Here is a 24,488-nt window from a genome sequence, read left to right on the forward strand (position 1 = left end):
CTCCGTACAGTTTGCGGGCTGAAGCGAAGCTGACAGCCTGCGCCGGGCGCTCGAGAGCCAGTGGCCGGCCCCACCTGCCGCAGGAGCCCGTCCCCGCCTCCCGGGCGCGCGGGCCAATGGGCTGGGCCCCAGGAGGCGGGTCGCGGCCGGGCGGGAGGTGCGAGGCCGTGGGCGGGGCTGCCGGGGCTGCAGTGGTCTTGGCTGTAGCTGCAGGGGAGGCGGCGGCGGTTTGGCCGGGCGTCCGCGGGCCGTGGGGGATGGGAGCGGCGAGCTCCAGCCCTCGGCGGCGGCGGCGGAGGCGGCGGCGGCGGCCGTGAATGTCGGGCGGGCATCCGCGTCCGGGACGCGGGATGGAGCGCCGCGGTGAGTGGAGGGTGGCGGCGCTCGCTGCGGCCGCGGCTGGGGGCTGGGGTCACACGCGGCGGCCACCCACGAGTCGCCGTCCAAGGTCCGGGCGGCCCAGGCGGCGGCAAGGGAGTGGAAGCAACTTAGGGCTGCGCTGGTGGCTGGCGGCGGCTGGTCGGGCCGGTGTCCCCGGGACTCCTGGTCCTCCGGGAGGGGTCCGACTGGACGAGGGGCGCGGAGGGCGCGGCAGGAGCGGAGGAGCGGGGAGGGCAAGAGCGGGCGTTGCAAGGACCGTCGGACCCCGCTGTCCCCAGTTAGGCGACGCCGCCCGGCCGCTGGGGAGAGGCTCTCGAGGCGGACTTTACTCCTTTTCCAAGTCCCAGCTGAGCGTCTGTAGCCCTTCTCCCTTTTCTAACCACATGCCCTCATCTGCCTTTAAGCGGAGTTCGGGCGGGGGCTCCTTTACTCCTCCCCGCCCCACTTTTGATTTCCTTAACCGGGTCTTCACATTTGTCTTCTTTACTTGGGATTTTTCGGAAGTTTGGTGCCCTTTCTGAAATTTTAGTCTGACAAATACAAAGGCTGAGATAAAATAACAAACACCTCGTGTTCCCTGTCTACCTTTTATCATACTTCGCCTCACCTAGGCCCGGCTGTTTATTTCTTTATTTTTGTTGGGGGGTCGGGAATGAAAAGTAGAAAAACACTCCCCTTTCTACCCAAGTGCCCTACTCTGGTGCATCTCTGTCTGTCTTCACACTCCTCCCTCCCTCTCCCACCACCGCGACCCTCTCTCTCACACCCCTGTAGCCGTCCTACACACACACACACACACACACACGCACGCACGCACGCACGCGCTAACCCAGCCTGGTCCTAGGGCAAGCCCTGTGCTTTGCGAAATAGAAGTTGACAGGCGGGGGGATTGCAGCTACTAAGAGGAGAGGACAGCGTATCCCTGTGAGTTTGTTTCCCAGGCTGTCCCAGGACTCCTGTTCCAAACCTCAGCTCGAGGGACGGACTTCCTTTGGCCAGAACAAAGTAGCCAGGGACTCTCCTTGTCTTTGAGCCCCTCTGACATTTCCAGGGTCTATCTCGCTTTTTCATCACCACTCCTCTTTAGAAACGAGGGGGAGGTTTGTTTACCAACTACCCCCACTGGTGGTATTTTGGTTTTTTGTTTTGTTTGATCTTCGACATCCTCTATCTATCTCTAACGGTGGATCTTTTAGGAGCTGTTAGGAGGGGAAAGTTCCAAGACGACGGTGGAGCCAAAATAACCAAAGAACTTCTTGTTGCACATTTACCTTTTCCTTTTCTCTTCTTTTTTGACAATTAGTTTTGCCCCTTTGTTCGGTTTGAGGGAGGGGAGTTTCCTGTTCAAGAAAAAGAATTCATAATTATTAATATGAAAGTGAATATTTAGAAGAGTCGAGAAATTACAAATCAAATTATGAGTCTTGGAGATTTAAATCCCTTTCTTCAGAGATTTCTATAGGCAGTTGCCAAGAATGCATACTTAGAAATGCTTCCTGATTGTAGGAACTGTGCAAGTGAGGAACCTGGACACTAAAGCTTCATTAGTTTTATGGTAAATAGCTTTAGTCTCCTGATTCTGAGAAAAGTTTTAGAGTGATTTTGAAGGGAAGTAAGATAGACCTGGGTTGAAAATGTTTCAGTCCCCAGATTGGCAGGAGATAAAACTTTGGCTGAGATGAAGAAAGCACTGTTCTGCAAATCTATGGTGGCTGGTCATTCCTGCTCTGCCCACCTCCCTAAAATAGAACATCCACCTAAATTATCAGCACCTTCACTTCCCAGCTGTAAAAGCCCTTGACCTAGGAATGTGTGCTTCTACAACCACTGCTGTTGGTCCCAGTGGTTAGTACTGCATTGAACAAAGCTCATGCCCAGAAGGTACCCTGGAAAGATTTTCATTCCTGTACCATTGGTGATGCATTCAGCATTCGCTCAGAAAATTTAGTGTGATCCCACTCTGTGTTAGACAAGGTCCTGTGGAACCTTTCAGTCTATTGGGTAGAAGTAGACAATTCCAAATAAATAGGGCCCAAGGCATAGTATCTTGGGTTACCTGAGAAAAGTATGTTGAATGTCCTATGGGAAAGTTAAAGGGATGATTTATTTTCACTGGAGGGAATGAAAAGGCTTCTTGGAAGAAGTGATGTTTTGTGTGATATTGAAGTTAATTAAGAGAATGATTTTAATAAGCACAGAAGGCAGAAGGATCCTTCGGGGCAGAATTGCTGGTTATCTCTAATACATACAAGGATATCACTGATCAGCTTCCATGATTCTGCTTTGAAGGCTATTTTGTTTGTTTTTAATTTCCCACCTCATCTCCAGTATGATGATGAGCCACAACACAGAAAGACACATTCATGTGTAAACAAACAAGGAGGTTTAAAAGGAAGGTTAGGAACACGTTTCGATATGGTGAGGATTTTTGTGGAGGGTTTGCAGTTTCTTCCTTGCCTTTATCATTACTCTGATAAGCAAAAGAGCCATTTGATGATATTGCCTCCCTAGGATAAGGGTTTTTTCTTTTTCTTAAAAAATGTTCCAGTATTTGTCACTGAGAAAGTTTTCAAATACCGTAGTCTTCCTTTCTAAGGAAGAAAATGGAAAATATTTTGAAAAATATTAAGGGAGAGAGGAAGTTGAATTTCAGGGATTATTCAAACAGAACCTTCTACAATTTTACTTTTAATTTACTTATCTGATATTCATTGAGCACTAAAAAATGATAACAGCTTTTTATACACTATGAGTGAGTTTTGACAATTGTATACACTCATGTAATGCCCGTAATCAAGATACAGAACATTTCCATTACTCCAAAAAGTAATGCTCATTTGGAACTCCCCCCACCTCCCATACTACAACCCCGTCATCAGGCAACGATTTGTGCTTTTTGTTACTAAAGATTAGGTTCATCTTTTCTAGAATTTCATGTAAAAGGAATCATACAGCATATATTCTTTTGTGCCTGACTTTCATTTGGCATAATGTTTTTGAGATTCACCCATGGGTTTTTGCTACGTCATAGATATTTATTGTTAAGTAGCATTTCATTGTAAGGCTATATCACAATTTGTTTAACCATTTATCTGTTGATGGACATTTGGGTTTTTTCCAGTTTTTGACTATAATGCTACGTACATTTGTGTACAAGTTTTTGGATGACTGTATTTTTCATTTTGGGAGGGTATATAAAAGAGGAGAATTCCTGGGTTGTATGGTAAATGTATGTTCAACTGTATAAGGAACTGCCAGGCTATTTTCCAAAGTGGTGTTTACTGTGTATAGCAGCAGTGTGTGGGAGTTTTAGTTGCTCTAAATCCTTCCTACACCAAAGTTGGTATTTCAGTCTAGCTAAAATTGAGAATTCCAGTAGATATTTAGTGATATCTCATTGTGGCTTAAATTTGTGTTTCCCTGATACTAATGATGTTGAGCACTATTTCATGTGCTTATTGCCCAGTTGTGTATCTTCTTTTTTGAAGTGTCTGTTCAGATCTTTTACTTATTAATTTATCGTGTTATTCACTCTATCATTGCGTTGTAGGAGTTCTTGATGTAATTTGAATACAAGTCCTTTGTCAGATATTTTCTCCCAGTTTGTGGGCTTAACAGTTGTCTTTCAAAAAGCAGAAGCTTTAAATTTTGATGAAGTCCAGTTTACCAGTTTTTTTTTTTTTATGGTTCTTGATTTTTGTGTCTGAGAAATTGTTCCCTGGATTTTCTCCCAAGTTTTCTTTTAGAATGGGGATCTTCAAACATATTCTTAAAGGACCAGATCATAAATATTTTAGGCTTACTGGCTACAGCACCTCAACCACTCAACTCTGCTGTTGTAGGGCAAAAACAGTTATTGACAGTACATAAACAGTTGGGCGTGGCTGTGTCCCCCCATAACTTTTTATAAAAACAAGCAGCTGCCTCCTCCAACTCCAGTATTTAAAAGACTGATAGTTTTAGGTTATATGTTTAGGTCTATGACACATGTTGAATTAATTTTAGGGCATGCTCTGAAGTAAGGATCAAGGATCATTTTTTTTCTCATATGGTTATCAAGTTATTTCAGCACCATTTATTGAAAAGACCATCTTTCCCCCTATTACTTTAGCAGCTTTTGAAAATCAACTGATTATATTTGTGGGTCTGTTTCTAGACTCTATTCTATTCTGTTGATCTATGTCTATCTCTATACCAATATCACACTGTCTTGACAACTGTAGCTCTATAGTAAATCTTAAAATCAGGCATTGTGAATCTTCCAAGTTTGTTCTTTTTTCAAAAATTTTTTGGCTGTTCACATTTTTTACATATTTATATACATTTTAGACTCAGCCTATCAATTTCCATAAAAAAGCCAGGAGGGATTTTGTTTGAGATTGCTCGAACCTATAGGTCAATTTAAGAGAGATTAAAGTCTTAACAGTATTGAGTCTTCCAATCCATGAACATGGCATACTTATTGATTTATCCAGTTCTTTAATTTCTTGCCATTAGTGTTTTGTAGTTTTAAATTTAGGATCTTGCACATGTTTTGTCTAATTTATTCCTAAAAATATCTTGTTTTTTGATGTTATTATAAATGGTATTAATTTCTAAAATGTCACTGTCCAATTGTTTGTTGCTAGTATGTAGACGTAAAATTGATTATGGTATATTGACCTTGTAATCTGTGGCCTTGCTATATTCATTTATTAGTTGTAGTACCTTATTTATAGGTTCCTTAGGATTTTTGAGGTACACAAACGTGTCAACTTGTAATAAAGTGTTTCACTTCCTCCTTTTCAATCTGAGTGTATTTTATTTCTTGTTCTATTGTACTGGCTAAGACCTTCAGTAACAATATTGATCCTGATCTTAAGGGGAAAACATAGTATTTCATTACTGACTATGATGTTAGCTGTAGATTTTTGTAGCTGTCTCTTATCAGGTTGAAGAAATTCTTTTCTCTTCCTACTTTGGTGACTGCTTTAATCATGAAAGGTTGAAGAATTTTGTCAGATGCTTTTTCTGCATCTGTTAAGATGATCATGTGGTTTTTCTCTATTGAATATTAAACTAAGCTTGATTCTTGGGACAGACTTTCTTGGTTCTAATGTATTATTCTTTTTTATATATTGTTGGGTTTGACCTGCTAATACTGTGTTAGGAAATTTGATCTGTAGCTTTCTTGTAATATCTTTGTCAGCTTTTGGTATCAGAGTAATGTTGACCTCATAAAATGAGTTGGGAAGTTTTCCTGCCTCCTCTATTTTCTGAGAGTTTTTGTAGGACTATTTTATGTGGTTCAATAGATTTCATTAGCGAGGCCATCTGGGTCTGCAGTTTTCTTTGTGAGATATTTTAAATTATGAATCCAATTTCTTTAATACATATAAGGGTATCCAGATTTTCTATTTCTTGTGTTAGATTTGGTTATTTGTGTCTTTTAAGACATTTTTACATTTTATCTGTGTTGTTGAATTTTTTGGCAAAATTGTTTATAACATTCTTTCGTTTCCCTTTTAATATCTGTAGGGTCTGTACTGATGTTCCTTATTTCATTCATGATATTAGTAATTTGTGTTTTCTCTCTTTTTGATCAGTTCAGCAAGCTATTTATCTATTTAATTGATATTTTAAAAAAAACAACTTTTAGTTGATTTTTTCTGTTATCTGTCTTCTATATCATTGATTTCTACTCTTACCATTATTTCCTTCCTTTTACTTACTTCCTGTTCAATTTGCTCTTTGCTTTCTAGCTTCTTAAAGTGGAAGCTTAAATCATTGATTTTAGGCCCTCCTTTGTTTCTTTTTTTTTTTTTTTTTTTGGTTGCATTGGGTCTTTGTTGCTGCACATGGGCTTTCTCTAGTTGCAGTGAGCGGGGGCTACTCTTTGTTGCGGTGTGAGGACTTGTCATTGTGGTAGCTCCTCTTGTTGCAGAGCACAGGCTCTAGGCATGCAGGCTCAGCAGTCGTGGATCAGGGGCTTAGTTGCTCCACGGCATGTGGGATCTTCCTGGATCAGGGCTTGAACCCGTGACCCCTGCATTGGCAGGTGGAATCTTAACCACTGCGCCACCAGGGAAGTATCCCTCCTTTCTTTTTAATAAAGCATCTAAACCTGAATATTTCTCTAACCACTGCTTTTACTGTGTAACTTACCCATTTTGAAATATCGTGTTTTCTTTTTTATTCAGTTTAAAATATTTTCAAATTTGTCTTGTGAAAATTTAACCCATGGATTAGTTAAAAATATATTTTATAATTTCCAAATATTTGGGGATTTCCCAATTATCCTACTGTTATTTATTCCAAATTTAACTTTGTTTGGGTCAGAACATACACTGTATGATTTCAGTTCTCTTAAACTTATTGGGACTTATTGTATGGTCCTACATATGGTCTATCTTAGTGAATATTTTATGTGTATTTGAAAAGACTGTGTATTCTGTTGTTGGGTAGAATTTTCTATAAATGTATATCAGGTCAAATTGGTTGATAGTATTATTTAAAATTTCTATATCCTTACAGATTTTCTCTTATTCTTTTTTTTTCTTGTTACACATTTTTCTTTGATCCACTTTTTTAAAAATTTAATTTTTAAAACAGCAGGTTCTTACTAGTTATCTATTTTATACATATTAGTTATATATGTCAATCCCAATCTCCCAATTCATCCCTCGCCAGCTCCCCCACCCCCGCTTTCCCCCCTTGGTGTCCATACGTTTGTTCTCTTATTTGTTCTATCAGTTAATGAAAGAGGATTGTTGAAATCTTAACTATCATTGAGATTTGTCTGTCTTTCCTCACATTTCTGTCAGGTTTTTCCTTGTATATTCTGAAGCTCTATTTTTAGGTGCATACACTTTTAAGATAATGTCTTTATGATGAATTGACTCTTTTATCATGAAATGGTACTCTTTATCCTTAGTAAAACGGGTTGTCTCATATAATAGAGCTACTTCTGCTTTCTTATGATTAGTATTTGCATGGCATATCTTTTTCTGTGGTTTTACTTTCAACCTATCTGTGTCTTTATATTTCAAGTCTGTTTCTTACAGGCAGTTATGTAGTTGAGTCTTAAGTTTTTATACAATTTGACAATCTCTGCTTTTTTATAGGGGTGTTTAGAGTATTTATATCTAATGTAATTATTGATATGATTGGGTTTAAGCCTATAATCTTGTTGTTTGTCTTTAATTTTTCTCATCTGTTCTTTGTTTCTTTTTTTTTTTTGTCCTGCCTTTTTTTTGGATTAATTTTTTAAAATTCCATTTATGTCCACTGTTGGCTTATTAACTGTACCTCTGAAGATTTTAATATACATTTTTAACTTATTATAATATACCTCCAATAATATTATGCTATTTCACATATAATGTAAGAACCTTACTTTGATTTCCCTCCTCCCTTAATTTTTGCTATTGTGATACTTTTTGCTATCCAGCATATGTTGTAAATGCCACACACATTGTTATTACTTTTGTTTTAAATATCAAGTTTTTTTTTTAAGAAATTTACAAAATGATGCTTGTTTTGAAGATTTGTTGGGGTGAGTCTAGAATACTATTTTAGTAGGGCTGGGTTAGATGTACTACTAACACATGTCCTTCTGGGATCTCTCCTTGAGTATTCAATAGGTCTCTCTACTCTGGCTGATGAACACTCAGAGGTCTCCCAGACCTGCGAAAGCCCTGGGAATTGTTCAGCTACAGGTCCCTGGAAATTCTTTGTCTATCCTTGTGGGGATTCACCCTATACATATATAGCTTTGTATTCAGCAAGAAAATTAAAGAGTTGCCTATGCAAATTTCTGGAGCTCTTCTTCTGCCTACCTTCTTCCTATCTGGTACTCTGTCCTACAGATTCCAGCTGTCCCAGTCTCCCTGCACTATGATCCCTTTCTCCTCAACCTAGCAAGAGTACCACACTCTGTTTGGCTTCCTTCTTGCATGCCATGGTCTAGAGTGTGTCTCCAGGCAGAAAGTTGGGGTGACTGTAGGGATCACCTCATTTGTTTGTGATCCCATCTCTCCAGGATCACAGTCCTGTGCTGTTTGTAGTCTAATGTCTGAAAACAGTATAGTGGAAGGGCAAGTCTGATCTCATTTATTCCTGCACTTGATGTATTTGAAATTTTAAGACTTTTTTTTTTTAAATCTGGAGATTTTCTTTTCATCGTTTTCCTTGCAATTTGTTTGTTTAAGGAACTGTTGTTTGCTCTATAAAACGACCCACAGTCTAGATTTTACTGAGTGCATCCTGTGATGTAATTTAATATATTCCCTTGTCTTCTATATTGCTTATAAAGTGGTAATTGGGTCTAGAGCAAAGTTTCTCGACCTTGACACTATTGGCCATTTGGGGATGGGTAATTCTTTCTTAGGGGTAGAGGTAGGAGGGCTCAGGCGTGCTCTCTTGTGCAGGTAGGATGTTTGGCAGCATCCCTGGCTCTATTCACTAGATGTCAGTACAACTCCTTTCCAGTTGTGACAATCAAAGATGTCACCAGACATTGTAAAATGTTTTTAGAACCATATTCTGTTATGAAAAGTAGGCTACCTGAACTACAGAATCAACTTCAGGAATATGAAGATCCTTACCCGGCAAAAATAGCAATACTACCTATGTTCACACTGAATAGAACACATGAAAAAGATTTTAACAATATGCAAGTTGAGGCTTCATAGAATGACAGAAGAGCAATATCACAGAGGATGTGATTTCTGTTTTAGAAGGGAAAAATACTAGAGACAATAATAACGAAAAATGGTAAAAACACAATTTTAAGATGTTGTACTTCTACAATAGATATACAGATGGTTTTAATTTTTTTTAACCCTTTATAATTTAATTATAAACCAAGAATTTTGGAGTTGCAAAAAGGTATTGTTTCAATAGTGTACTTTTCATACTTGAAACTTACTTGTGTGACATAAAATTTCTTTAAACAAAATGCAAGTTAGGGGGAATTAATAAAACAACCCTTTTAATTTAAAAGTGAACTACCATTTTTGCTAATGTTTCCAAATATTGTATTCCTCCTTACTAAGGAAAAAGAGTAGAAAAGATGACAGATAATTAATCTATTTTTTTAAAAGCTATAAGAGGAGGACTGGGATTGAGAGACTTCTCAAAATTTTCCTCAGATAACCGTACTTATAATTTAATGGTCTAATATTCGTTGACGATTCACTCTGTGTTGGTTCTATGCAGAATAATTGGTTGTTTTGAGATGGTTTAGAGGTAGATCTGGTGGGAAGGGTCTTGAGATTAACCCAGAGCAGATCCAAGGGGCAGACTTTCCTCCCTTGAGTTCCCTGAGGGTTACCCTGCCTCTACCTTCCATGGCCTTCAGAATCCTTTCCTCTCTCCCCCATTGGTGTCCTTCAGTTTAGTCATCAGTGGCTTCCATGGTGAGTGTCCATGGTGCATCATTCTCCTCCATTAGGATTTGAAGGAACATTTGGTTGTTAGGTGTCCCCAGCATTTTTAGTGCTTGTGATCTGGCACAGTTATGTTTAAAGTTTTAAAAAATTAAGCAAAGATAAAAGAAATTACAATAAATAGAAATTAAGATAGCTCTACTATCTGCAAAATGATAGTAGAGCCCAGGTAATCAAGGAGCCTGAGGTTCTCATATTTATCCTTTCCAAGTAACAACCTAGGGCCCTAATTGGGTTTATTTGTCCAGAATTGTTTGGGTGTGAAAGGTGTCCGTCTCCCCTTTTTCTGTCCATGGGTAGTCTCCCTATTTCTCTCTCTCTCTATGATTTCTGTCTCTTTTCCTTATTCTGTCTGCATCTTATTTTCTCTTTCTCTGCCTCCATTTGTCTCTGCATCTTTCTTGGTCTTCTTTCTCTCTTCTCCACAATTGTTTCTCACCTTCTCACATCTCTCACGGCTTTTTCCTCTCCTTCCCTCCCATGTGCTCCTTTCTGTCTCTGTCACACCACCACTTCTACCTCACATACCCTTTCTCCCCATGAGGATCTTGTGTGAGACATTGTTCAACTTTAATAAGGAAAACAATTCTCTTTATTAAGGAAATGGTGATAATGGAGTAAGAAAGTAAAAAATAATTAATATACAGGTATTTAAAAATAGATATAAAGGGGTGTTTGAGATTGAGTGACTGCCTTATATTTCTTCCCCAAATCTTCCTTATGATTTAATAAGGGTTGGGATGCTCCAGCCCCCTTTTGCCCTGGGACCCCTGACCTCTCAGTTTGTTTCAGTTCAGGGCATCATCATTTTCCATGGTGAGAGTCCATGGTGCATTGTTCTTTCTATGTGTGGTTAGAAGGAGAGTTTGGTTTTGAGGTTTCCTTAGTGCCTGTGGCATGTCCTTGGTACTGTTGTGTTTGGGGTTTCAAGGGGTAAATTTATGTAAGCTGAGTCGGACAATTCCAGTGTGGAGCTAAAATATCCAAGACGCTGAGCATTTTCATATTTATCTTTTCCAAGTAGCACCTGAAGGGCCAAATTTGCTCTGTTTCCCCAGCGTTGTTTTTAGTATAAGGGTTCAAAGATATGAGAGATGTTCCTCTTCTCTTTGCCAATGAGTGTTTTCTCCCTATCTCACTACTTCACTTGTTGGCTCTCTCATGCTCACTTCCGTTTTGTCCCTGTAAGTAGGCAGTCTCTCCTTTCTCTTTTATTTCTCAATATTTTCTCTTTCTGCCTCCACCTGTCTCTGCCTTCCTTGGTTTTGCCCCTCTCTCTCCCTATGTCTGCAGCCCCGCTTTCGTCCTACTTCTCCTCACACTCTCCCGTGTCTTTTTCTGCTTTCTCCCACATGCGATAATATTTTTCTCTGCCTCCACCACTGCCGCCAGCCACCCTGCCCATGTGCCCTCTGTTTCTCCATCAGTTCTTTCTGAATGTTCCAGAACTGAGATAACTAATGACGAGGCTTGTTCTCATGAGTAGAATGATGTAGAAGCTTTCAGCCCCTGCTGCTTTCTTTAATTATTCCATCTTTCTCAGACATATTTCTCATTCTGAGCGAGTTTGAGAGTGCAGTTGAAGTAATATAGGTCTAAGTGGAAAATATGACCCTGTACAGAGGGCAGAGTAGTTGGCTGGTTTTGAGGAAGTTTATTCTTCCGGAAAGGAGCCAGGCCTGTGTTACACTTTACCTGTGTGGGGTCTTGTTTTTGTTTTCTTGAGTTGGAGAGAGAGGAACGAGGTGGTCAAAAGAAGTACCTCATAAAAAATGTAGATTGCTCATCCAAGAAGTTCCGATTTGCCAGATGAAGTCATCAGGTGACCTGTTCCTAAGGTTCCTCCGCCTGTCCTGCCGCAAGCCGCACGGGGCGGCTGACACGTCCTGCAAGGCTCGGGACAGTTTGCGGGCCGAGGCGAAGCTGACAGCCTGCGCTGGGCGCGCGAGAGCCAGTGGCCGGCCCCACCTGCCGCAGGCGCCCGTCCCCGCCCCCCGGGCGCGCGGGCCAATGGGCTGGGCCCCAGGGGGCGGGCCGCGGCCGGGCGGGAGGTGCGAGGCCGTGGGCGGGGCGGCCGGGGCTGGCGTGGTAGTGGCTGTAGCTGCAGGGGCGGCGGCGGTGGCGGCGGCTCGGCCGGGCGTCCGCGGGCCTTGGGGGATGGGAGCGGCGAGCTCCAGCCCTCGGCGGCGGCGGCGGCGGCGGCCGTGGCCGTGAGTGTCGGGCGGGCGTCCGCGTCCGGGACGCGGGATGGAGCGCCGCGGTGAGTGGAGGATGGCGGCGCTTGCTGCTGCTGCGGCGGCGGCGGCAGGGGCCTGCGGTCACCCGCGAGTTGCCGTCTGGGGTCCGGGCGGCCCAGGCGGCGGCCCGGAGTGGAGGCGACTGAGGGCTGCGCTGGGGGCCGGCGGCGGCGGGCCGGGCCGGTGTCCCCGAGACTCCTGGTCCTCCGGGAGGGGTCCGACCGGACGTGGGGCGCGGCGGGCGCGGCAGGAGCGGAGGAGCGGGGAGAGCGCGAGCTGTGGCCCTGAGCAGATGATGAAGATAATAAAAGCAAACACATAGCACGTCCCACGTTCGGCGTACAGTTTTCTAAGAGCGCTACACGTTTTAACTTCACGAGAGTTCCACGATTATTTAAGTTTTCACACGGGGGAAACCTGCCGGAACACACAGACTCGTAATTGGCATAGTGTGATTTAAAGTTGGACAGTTTTGCTCCAGAATCTGTGCTCCCTACCGCTACAGAGTCCGATCGGATCCTGTCCCACCCCCCTGCCCTGACAGCAGCCCTCAATTCATCTGGGTCTCTGTCCCGAGATATCTTAGGATTTCCGTGGTGCATTGTTCTCGTCCCTGTCTTTTGAGCTGAGGGAGGGGTGTTTCGTTCCGAGGCCTCTTGAGCCTCAATGTTTTTTCGCCAATTCCGTTGTGGGCGTGTTTGGGGCTTGACTTTTTTTTTTTTTTTTTTGACGGGTAAGCCCAAGTCTGAGACGTTTCAAGCTGGAGCGCTAGTGGTTCACGAGACTTGTGTCTCCATATTCATCTTTTTTGACTCTCTTCCTCAATAAAGAATTGGCCTGATACCTCTTCGGAGAGGAGGACTGTTAGTTGCTAAAGGCGGGAGCTGAGCGCCCCTTCCCCTTTCTCCAGGTGTCTCCGAGACGGTATCTCTTGTCCATCGCTATCAGTGCCTGCAGCCCTTTTTGGTTGCTCCATGTTCCCATTCTGTATTTAAATTCTGGGATGGGGAACGTGGTCTTTGGCATTGGGTAGTTTTGGAGAGCCCTGCCTGTCAGGAATGCTGGACATTCTGGAGGTGTGGGAGGTTGGGCAGCTTCATCTTCTTTAAACGTGCTGAATTCTAACTGCCCAGGAATGAAGTGTATGTGCGTTGCACGCCTTTCTTTAGAAATTAGTTATTTGCATATTATTGATAAAACTTTTTAACATGCCCCATTCTGTTTTTGTGAAACGTGCATTTAAAAAACATAATGAAAGACCTTCAGAATGAATTTTCCTGATTTTTAAAAAGCATCTCTAGGTATCAATAGATTATTACCAATCAGAAATTTGTTGAAATAGCAGATTTCAGAAATATATGGTGGTTTTTCCTGAGATAGAAATAGTAAGATAGGGAACTATTAAGTACAGATATTTGGGTTTGTTTTACTCTTCAATTAGGCAGCCATGTGCCTAAAATGAAAATACTTCTGTAAGGATACATTTGGGGAGGAGGAACATGGGGCAAGAACATTTGATTAACACAGGCTCCTGAAGTCTTGGAAAAGCCACATTCCAGGGTACCAGAAGTTAGTGTTCACATTTCTAATACACATATTACTTAGAATTTAGAATATATAGAGAAAGTAGTTTGGCACAGTGATTTTCTCTTTGCTACAAAGTTCTTTGCGAAGTGGATAAAATGCTTTTTTTTTGTTGGTGGTTTGGAGTTGGAAGAGATGCAGAGAATTAGGAGAGTTTCACAAATATTTTGCTCAACAGTCTGTTTGCACAGTTCAAACTTCACTTGGAAGCCATTTAGTAGGCTTCCATGAAGTCAGTTAAGTTTCTGGAATTGTTTCCAGTCCTATATTTCTTGCTCACAATTTACAGATATACTGTAGTGAAGTCACATTTTGTTCATTACTTACGTATGTTAACAGTCTCCCACAGTAAAGCACGCTAGTGATAATGGCTAACAGTTATTGAGTCTTCATGAAGAACCAAGCGTTGTGCTAAGTGCTTCCCATATTATTATCTCATTTAATTAAATTTCCAGTTGCAATCTGTTAGTAACTACATTTTATGTTACCACCAACTAGAGGATGTTCATTTTGGGACATGAGAAAGTAATGTGGATGATCTCGGAAAGTGTATAACCTCCAAACTTTCTCATTATCATAGTTCAATTTTGTGAAAGCTTGGATTAACTTTAAGTTAACATTTTTTTCAACTGTAATGTTTCCTTCAGTTTGAAATATGAAAAGTAGTAAAGTATATGTAATAAAAGTAGTACATTGCTCACCGTAATCTCGACTAGAGGTAGAGTATGACCTCTTTTAGTTCCTCTCTTCCCCATCGTTTTTGTTCGTTTACAGACATTCTTAGTCTTGACTAAATGTATTCAAGCATTTCTGAAACACTTTTTACAACTTTGGGCTACTAATTTGACAGTTAAAATAATTTTTTTTTACTGAAATAAGTGAATTGAAGTGAATATCACAATCGAAGCTTGTGATATATGCTTTAAAATTTATAACCATCTTTTTACCAGTGACAATGACCAATTTTCTAATTTACTAAACTAAAAGCCATCAAAATTAATCAGAGTGACTTTATTAAGTAAGCTGCAAAAGTGATGAATTAAGCTAATAGTCTTCTCAATTAGCGATTTGTAAAAGAGCTGCCCAAACAAGGCACTTGAGTGTTTTGTTTGTTTTTGTTGGAGGGGAGACTTAGGACAATTTGGGGAGCACTATTATTATAGCTAAGTTCATTTTAGAAGTTATTTACACATTTAAGGATTAATGTTAGATAGGTTTGAAACTAGATTAAATGTAGAAATTGCACTTCCAGAAGTAATTTGAGATTAATAAGAATACTGAATAAAGGAATTTTAAAAGCCATTGAAGAAGTGTCAGGACACCTTATTTAATAATCAGAAGTAGAGAAACAATAATAGAAATCAACCTTTGATTTCAATTTTATGTACTCTTGCCGTTACTCAACTTCATATGCTTGGTTTTTTGGTAAGATACTATTTTAGAGACAGATTTTTAAAAACCGATTCTATTTTCCGTTCAAAACACTGCAACAATCCAAAGTTAAACATTTTTATTTCTGTAAAAATTAGTTGAAACTTTATAAACTTTTAAAGTTTATAAATTCATTATAAACTACTTATTTATTATTATTCATTATTAGTTCTGCAAATTCATCACTCATTCTGTGGACAGTTTTGAGTTGTTTATCCCTCATATGCGAAGCACTGTGCTTTAAGCAGAGAACGCTTGGTTAGCAAACATTGGTCATGATTTTGAGATTATAGTCTGGATAAGGAGACACGAATCACCTATGAGAACTTCGATAAGTGCAGTGATGAAAAGTATAAGATGGTGCAAAGCATATAACAGGAGATTCTGTTCTAGTTTGGTGGTGGTGGTGGTGGTTATGGGAGCAGGGGAGGTCCAGGAAGGTTTCTTTGAGGAAGTGATCTTTGAGCTGAGATCAGAATGAGTAAACAAAGAGGAAGGAGTAGTCCAGGCAAATGGAGCTGCATATAGACAGGACCCTGAATCCAACAGTTGGTGTTTCTCAAGTTGTAGGGACAGAACCCATTATAATTCTGAGACCAATTTGGTGGGTTGCAATTGGCTTTTTAAAAAATGAAATGGGATAGGAAAGAAAACATCTGAGTACATCACCTGGCTCCTTAGCCAGAATCTGTTTTATGTTTACGCATTCCTACACACACACCACACACAAACATAACATACTTAATGTGTATACTGGCTCCACTGTGGGTCACGGTAAACAAATACTGTTGGAAAAATGAGAAAGAGGTGTGTGTGGCAGGAGTGTTAAGTGTTGAGTAGGAATTGTGACTCCAGAGGACGTTGCAGAGGTAAGTAGGAGCCAGATTTCATGCTGAGCCTTGTAGTGCACGATAGCATCTCACTTGTCTTTTGGAAGAGTTTTGAGCAGAGAAATGACGTGATGAGATTCATGTTTTGAAAATGTACTCACTACATTTGGAATGAGACAAGAATGGATGTGGAGAGATCATTAGGAAATTAGTAACAGCAGCTAGACTACTCCTTCCTCTTTGTTTACTCATTCTGATCTCAGCTCAAACATTTGAAAAATGTTTTAATAATGCTTGAGCTAATTTAATTCCTCCAGTCATTTCCTTTTTGATTTCAAACAAAATTAGGACTTTTAATTACAGAAAGGTAAAAGGTAAGGATGAAGCAGAAACAAACTAAGATTTTCTTGAGTTCCAACTATGTGCCAGGTTTAGGCGTTTTAACATATGAAGTCTTTAAACTTTGAGTTCCCTTTTAATCTTCATATAGCCTGTAAGCAAATTGTACAGGTCACACATTTAGGAAGTATTCAGTAACGATTCAATTCTCAATCTTTCTCATAACAAATCTTGTATTATACCACCCTGAAATTACCAAAAATATTGCTCCAGTAATCATACATTTATTTGTTCAACCAATCCAGGTGTGTCAGATTAGTGGACATCTTTAGAATTTGTTTTCAGCAGAGAAATGTTCTTGATGAAAGGTGATAATCCGGAATATATGTGTGTGTGTGTGTGTATGTGTGTATGAGTATGCATTATTGAGAACATACTGTACTTGAATTTCTTTTATGTGTTGGATACTTCTATACCATTGTCTCTTTTAATGCTTACAATAATCTCATGAGGTAGGTATCGTCAGGATGTTATTTCCATTTTATAAATGAGTTTACCAAAGTGAGGAGATTAACAGCTTGTCAGGTCACGCATAGTAAGTGATGGAGGGGGATTTTGAAAACAGGTCTTTCTTTTTTCAAAGCTCATATTTCACCTTTATTTTTGAAGGTGATGTCATGGAGGGAGAATATTTTCTTCCACTAATTGACATTTCAGAATAACTTTTACAGTTTAAAAAATTCTGTACCTTAGGAGTTAAGAGGAAGTTTATTAAGAGCATGGGTTTTGGTGACAAGGCAGATGTGGGTTTAAGTACCAGTTCATTTATCAGCTGAGAGCTTAAACAAATTATTTAACCTCCAAACCTCAGGTTCCTAACTTGTGAAATGAAGAGAATAGTAGCTTGCGTATCATAGAGTTGTCAAGGTTATTGGCACTTAATAAATGGAAGTTGCTTTATCAGTAATACAGGGTTTGTTGTTGTTGTTATTGTTTTAAATAGAATATTGAGGCAGGCTTTGGGCTATTTGTGAAAATCTAGTATAATGTCCCCTGATTAATGTAGTATTTGTGTTTCTCTCTTTTTCTCACCCCCTTAAGGAGTTCCGTTTTTTTGACTGTTATATGAAAGGATGATTGCTCACAAACAGAAAAAGACAAAGAAAAAACGTGTCTTGTCAACAGGCCAGCTCTCTACTGATGTTACAACTTCTGAAATGGGGCTCAAGTCCATAAATTCCAACTCCATTTTGGATCCTGATTACATCAAGGAGTTGGTGAATGATATCAGGAAGTTCTCCCATGTGTTACTATATTTGAAAGAAGCTATTCTTTCAGGTTCGTCAACTCTTTTCTCTTAGCATTCTTACTGAATAGTTTGTAAAATTTAATTGCCAGCCTAGCTACAGATAAGTGTATACACAGTAGTAGCAACAGGGTATTCTGCTTTAGTTATTCTGTTTTTTATTTTTTGCCAAATGTTTGATGTTTACAGTGTAAAGTATTTTATAATCAGATACAGTGCAATACATAGTAGAAACTTTGGTAAGTGAGGGAACAGGAATCCAAAAAAAAAAATTCATTCTTTGGTTCTTAAAAGTTGGACCCATTTGACATGGGAGATTTTTAGATAATTGGAATTTTAGCCTTCTTGTTAATGGTAACACAGTGCATTGATTGGTCTTTAATAAGCAGACTGATGTTTTTAATTTACATTGTTGACACTTCTGCCTGGATTCAGTTTTCTATATTGTTCCTAAAAGAATCTAAAATCACTGATTTGAGTGAATTTTTTCCTCAAAAATCAAACTTAATTCTGTTTTGCTATTCTCTTCCTCAATTAAGAGATAATCACAGACTTTATTCTCTGTCTAGTTAGAAATGGTTAATGGAGCATGAGACTTGATTCTCCTGAAGTAAAGAGCTCTATGTATTTGTACTCCCTGACTTGATCTTAGTACTTAAGTCTTTCAACTTTCCGTGCCTCTTTTATATCTAATTTTGATGGCAATGGTAATTAACAATCATACAGTTCCTATTCTTTTGTAATAAGTAGCAGTTCAGTCCATATTCATAAAGGTATGTCTGGATGTAGAAAAATGAAGATTCCTAGTGTTACTTATATGAGACCTTCTGAGACTTCATATACATTTATAAGATTTCCATAAATATTTTCTGTGTTTATAAATTAGATATTCATTTTCTGACATGCGTTCTGAAAAACAGAAACTGCAACCATGTCTTCTGTTTGTCCTAAATGCTGCTTTTAGGAGTTTATTTCTAACCTAATTATAATTTTCAAGTTGAAATGCCCAAAATACCTGGACTTGAATTGTAGCCTCAAAATTTTAGTATTTGAATTTTCCTTAAAATGACAATCACATAAGTCATTCTTTTGACACTATATGTATGTTTTTAGAAAAGAATTTACCTACACTTCTGTTCATTTTAATAGCTTGAGTTTGAAGTCTAATTATGGATAATTAAATGGTAATAAAGTTATCTTGTTAACGTGGTAAGATATTCTAAATACATTAAGCATTATACTGGTAACAGATTCATTACTAAAATGACACATCTGCCATTTATTTAAAGAAGCATAGCTTTGTAATAAAGACTTGTTTTTAACTGAGTTACTTGTTTTAAATTTGTTTTTTAATTCACATACAGTAAAATTTACTCTTTTTGTTGTAGCTGGGTTAATTTTGAATTTGAAATTTAAAATGATGTGTTAATTAACAAATCATTTACTTCACTTTAGGGTAAAATCTGATTTTATTTAATGTATCAATAAAAATAGGTTTTCATTAATATAAATAAGATTTTTAGTTAGGATATCTGTTTGTTTTTATTTGTTTTCCATAGGAGATTTATATCATTTGAAATCCTCATCTCGCATATTTATCCCTTGTTTCACAGATTTAAAATGATGGTAATTTAAAGCAAGTTGGACCCACTCCTTATCTCCACAATATTTTTATGAGTTTTAATTTGTGAGTAAACAGTTCATAGGTTAGGAAGAAAGAGGACTGAAAGCTGATCCTAAGTGAAAAGAAAAGAGAAAATTGGTAATAAGTATAAGACAGCAAAAGGAGATTACCTTTTGAGGTAAAAGGGTGTGTGTGGAAATATATATTTTAGGAGTGTGTCTGTACTTGTCTCCGTGTTTTATTTAATTTATTATTTGTTTTTAGACCTTTTATTTTATATTGGAGTATAGCCAATTAACAATGTTGTGATAGTTCCAGGTGCACAGCAATGTGACTCAAGGAAATATATTTTTTACAGAAATGTAATATTAAAAATCCGAAAGGATGTTATTCTTTTAATAAGAAAACCAGTACTTCATAATTTAAGACTTGATTATATTGCTAATAATAAAAAAGCTTGCCGTTTATGATTGGTAAATTAATTTAAAAATGTGAAAACCATCTTTTGGGTAACCAACTCTCATTAGTAGGCAGTGGCCAGAGTATTTTCATTAATTTATCTTTGGATTGATTTTAATGCTTGGTTCTTCAGTCAGAGTTAAAAGGATTTATGTATGCCATCTCAGAATAAATCTTGGATTTAGCAAGAATTTGTTTTCTCTGTCTTTGCATCATTGTTATCAAAATCTAGAAATATATTCTTTAGTTTATTTGAATTGATAGAACCTTTTTTGTTTGTTGTTTTCCTTAAGGGAGTGTGTGAAACATATAAATTAACCTCATTATAGATGGCAAGAAATGCTACATAATAATATGCTTCTTTAATTTTGCTCATGATTTTCAGCTTGTTAGAGTATCATACTATTTATTTATTTAATAGAATTATTACAACAATCACATGAGATCTTCAGGAAAACAGGTAAAAAGTTTAAATTCTGCAACTATTTAAGGTGGTGTTATTATATATGTTACTGGACGTAGACATAGGCCATGCTTTTGTCTCTGGGTATTGAGAAATATCCCTGGACTTCTGCTGTTCTTTAGTACCAGCATAGTTGTAAACTGTGGCCACTGTTTTTATTTTGGAGTGAGGGATCCTTGTCAATATTGTATCAGCGGCCTTGCCCGTATTTTGTCTTTTGCCTCCTTAAAAGAAGGAAGCCAAATTTTTGGTATTGTTTGTTACTTTTCAATTCATGTCAGTTGGCTGTTAAAAAGCTAAAAAGTTAACTTTTAAGAATATAGACTGTGGGTATACTAATCACCTTTTGATGTTATCTGAATACCATTTTCTCTATGTACTTTACCTGTCATGAGGCAATGGTGTGTAAAATCACTTGACTACTGCTTCAAGTGTTAAATCATGTTGTTGAGACTAGGCTTAGGTTAATAGCTTTGTGATAGGTTTATAGCCACATTTCCCTTTCCTAAACTAGTTACAGAGATGACATATAATTGTATATGGTGCTTCACATTTTACAGAGTACTTTTACATACAAACGGTATTTAATCATGCAGTCCCCACAAAGGCAGGTACTTTTAGACCTGTTTCACAGATGAGTTGTATGTATAATTTAGATTATGTGATTTCATCAACCTCTTATTGCTGATAAATAGTGGTTTCATTTGGAACCCAGAGGTCATGAATGCAGAATGGTGTGTTCTTTTCTTGCTATCTCAGCTGCTTCACGTGGCAGGTACTATAAAAACACTGCTCAGTTTCCATTATTTCATTAACCAATTCTGTTTTCCGTGGGGTTTATCTCTACCTGCACTATCCAATATGGTAGCCTCTAGACATATGGCTATTTAAATTTAATTAAAATTTAAAATGCAGCTCAGTTGCAGTACCATGTTTCAAGTGCTTATTTGCCACCTCTGGTTAGTGGCTACCATTTTGGATGGTGAAGTTATAAAAATTACCATCATTAACAGAGATTTCTATCAGACAGTGATGGTATAGACATTTGGCATTTATCAATCTCAAGAATATTGAGATGAATTTTTGAGCTATAAGTATTTTTGATTTGTATAGCATGAAAAGGAAACCTAGAAAAAGTTGTTATTGGAGCAAATTAAAGAAAATTTTACCTAGAAATAGGAATTCTTGGAATCTCCCTCAAATTGCCTTTGGAATGTTAGCTTTCATGCCATTCTTTGATTTGAACTAGCAGATCACTTTCCAAGCATTTTATACAAGTTGGTGAGATTGGTAGTAAGGAATGGCAGAAAGAGCTCAGGAAAGAGAATCACACAATCTAGGTTCTAGGCCTAGTTCTGCTATCAACTAGTTTTGGAATATGGCTTAAGTCATTTAATAATTTGTTAAGAATGAGGCACTTACACCAGATGCTATTGATTTTATAATTCTGTGATCCAAAAATTGATTAGAGTTGGAAATTCTACGTTGTTCGGAATATTGACAATTCAAGGCTGAAGAAAACAGCTAACTATTTGTTTTCAAACTATGTAATGCATTTTAGAGGACATTCGCCTCCCACCAGTCTGTAGGATTTTTTTTTTTTTTTTTTATTCGGCACGCGGGCCTCTCACCGCTGTGGCCTCTCCCGCCGTGGAGCACAGGCTCCAGACGCGCAGGCCCAGTGGCCATAGCCCACGGGCCCAGCCGCTCCATGGCACGTGGGATCTTCCCGGACCGGGGCACGAACACACGTCCCCTGCATCGGCAGGCGGACCCTCAACTACTGCGCCACCAGGGAAGCCCTGTAGGATTTTTTAATGTGAGTTTTATGATAAGTTTCTTAAGTGTGGGTTTATGAAATTTTCCCAAGTGAGAACGTGAAGCTCGTATTGCAGTAGGTGTTGATGAACTGATTAGAGAAAATTAGTGTCTGCCAAAGAACTCTTTGCCCCCAACAGAGTTAAGATATGTATGCACTGTCTCTACTGTTTTTTTTTCTTTTAATTAATTAATTATTTTGGCTGCATTGGGTCTTCGTTGCTGCACACCGGCTTTCTCTAGTTGGGGCGAGTGGGGCCTGCTCCTCATTGCGGTGCGTGAGCTTCTCATTGCAGTGGCTTCTCTTGTTGCAGAGCACAGGCTCTAGGTGCGCGGGCTTCAGTAGTTGTGGCTCGTGGGCTCTAGAGCGCAGGCTCAGTAATTGTGGCACACCAGCTTAGTTGCTCCGTGGCATGTGGGATCTTCCCGGACCAGGGCCCGAACCTGTGCCCCCAGGCAGATTCTTAACCACTGTGCCACCAAGGAATTCCTCTACTGTGTTTATATACAAAAAGTGGAGAGCTTAATGAGGGAGATCAGAGGACTATGAACATGCTTACTTAGATAGGGTAAGTGATAGTTTGTTGATTCTCTGTCTACTACTTATTTCCAGGAGGAGGTTACCCTGTAGTCTTATATAAGTAGCAGGTGTGGAATTTGAAGTTTTAGATCTCCATCTTGTGTCATTAAGGTGCATTATGAATAATTACAGGGCAAAATTTTCATCTTATGTTAAAATGCTGAGGGCACGCAATTATGCATATGTCCTTTGTATTTAAATATAACACTGCAGATTAATGTATGTGCAGTCTAAGTACCAGATCAGGTTTATGGTTGCCCCTCTGAGGAATAATGTGTTCTGAATTCCAAAGAACACATTCATAAATGTTCTTCTAGTTTATACAGTAATCTTAAACTCTCTCTTTGTGACATACCTTCCCATTCCCAGGTGGAACACCGTGCGTGGAAGTTCAAAATCTGGGAATTTGAAAAGTGCAAGGCTTTTAATTCAGCTAGAAAGAGTAGTGCAAATTGCTTAATTTGTCTGGTACTCAATGCTTGGCAGTGTCCATTGCCGTTATAACATATATTTGAAGAAAAATTGGCAGTTAGTCTAATACTTCTTGTAGCTTTTTGATTATGTAACACTGTTTTTTAAATGGATTTTAATAAAAGTTTACTGTTGTGACAGTGGTGGCTTGTTTTTCTGTTCTGTTTTTTAAATAGGCTAGAAAGGAAGATTAAACTTTATCATCAGTTTTAGATAAACTAGTTCTCTCATTATTAAAAATGATTTCTAATTTGAGTGTATCACTTTTAATTTGTAAAAATGTAACTGATCTCTTAAGTGATAGCTTTTGATGAATTCTGGGTCCTAAATTTGACAGAACTATAGTCAGAAGTGGTATATTAACTTTCTAAAGCAAATTTTATTGAAAGAAGGAATTATGTAAAAATTTTAATGGCATTAAATATTATGTTCTGTTGTGAGAGGGAAGTTCTGTATACATTTTCAAAGTCTTAATTGAAATCCTGTCTTGTGGATTACCCCAGTTTTTTTCCAGAGTAAATGAATATACAGGAGGATGTGTAAATTTATTTAGGCAAATTCCAGTGAGTATTAATTTTACCATTGTTGACTATTACTTAACTTTCACCCTCTATAGTGTGCAAGATATTTTGTGAAATATTGGAAACATTAAGTTGCTAGTCTCAGATATGTCCTCCTGCTATGTTTTTTTAGAAGTAAACCTCTCTAGAAGTGATTTCCAATGGTTACCGTTTAGGAAAAGCTAATATGAATGTTAGTAGTTTATGGCTTAGTGCCTAGAAGGTACAAAATGAATCGTTGAGGAATGAAGTATGAAATCCAGGTAGCTCATTTATTACACATGTGCCAGCTCTTAGGAGATAGCTTTCCTCTTCTGCACTTACCTAGAATGGCTTACATAATGTTACCATTTACAGTAGTTAACTGGTATATTTGATTGGAAGTTAAAGCCTGTTAAATCACAGATTGCAGAGTATACCTGTCATTAAGCTATAACTTCTTTAACCATGTTAAAGTTCTAGAGCCAGAACCCTGAGGTGGAATCCTCATTCTGCCACTGTTTGTATATAGCCCTGGGCCAATTACTTATATTCTCTGCCTCAGTTTCACGTCTGCTAAAAGGAGATAATAGTACCTACATTATTGAGTTGTGAAAATTAAATAAGTTCATAATTCATTTATATAAAGCTCATAGAATAAGTGTTTTAAAATGTCAGCTATTATTATTTTTACAATCCCCAAGTGGCTGGATAACGAAAGCTGCACTTTAGGCTTCATTTTATCCTGTAAATTCAGGAGTCACTACAGAAAAAAAGTAGTGAGTTTCCTAGTGATAAGTTCTGAAACTTTTTCCTTCCTTCTTGTTTTCATTGCTTTCCCAGAGGGATTAAGCTGAATTAACAAGACTGATTTTAAAAATTATTGTCAGTTTTTTTAAAATCAAGGAAAAACACCGTAGTTTTTTCATTTATTTACATAAGCATTTCCATGAAGTGTTTGCAATATAAACACTGTGGTATTGTGTTAATGCATGAGA

At 38.7% G+C, this 24,488-nt stretch overlaps 1 protein-coding gene across 2 annotated transcripts in view; it reads left to right on the forward strand.

The window, feature by feature from the left end:
* The first annotated feature begins 218 nt into the window (after positions 1–218).
* Positions 219–24,488, forward strand: part of ARHGAP29 (Rho GTPase activating protein 29) — a 79,199-nt gene continuing 54,929 nt past the window's right edge. The window contains exons 1-2 of one of the 2 annotated variants that reach the window (XM_030868713.3): positions 219–363; positions 17,332–17,568. In XM_030868713.3, coding sequence (XP_030724573.2) covers positions 17,364–17,568 — 205 coding nt within the window. In that variant the 5' untranslated portion in view covers positions 219–363; positions 17,332–17,363. Of the gene's footprint in view, positions 364–11,934; positions 12,070–17,331; positions 17,569–24,488 lie in introns of those variants that run through there. The other variant, XM_030868714.2, reaches the window with a different exon arrangement.

This window comes from Globicephala melas, chromosome 1 (assembly GCF_963455315.2).
Source record: "Globicephala melas chromosome 1, mGloMel1.2, whole genome shotgun sequence".
NCBI lineage: Eukaryota > Metazoa > Chordata > Mammalia > Artiodactyla > Delphinidae > Globicephala > Globicephala melas.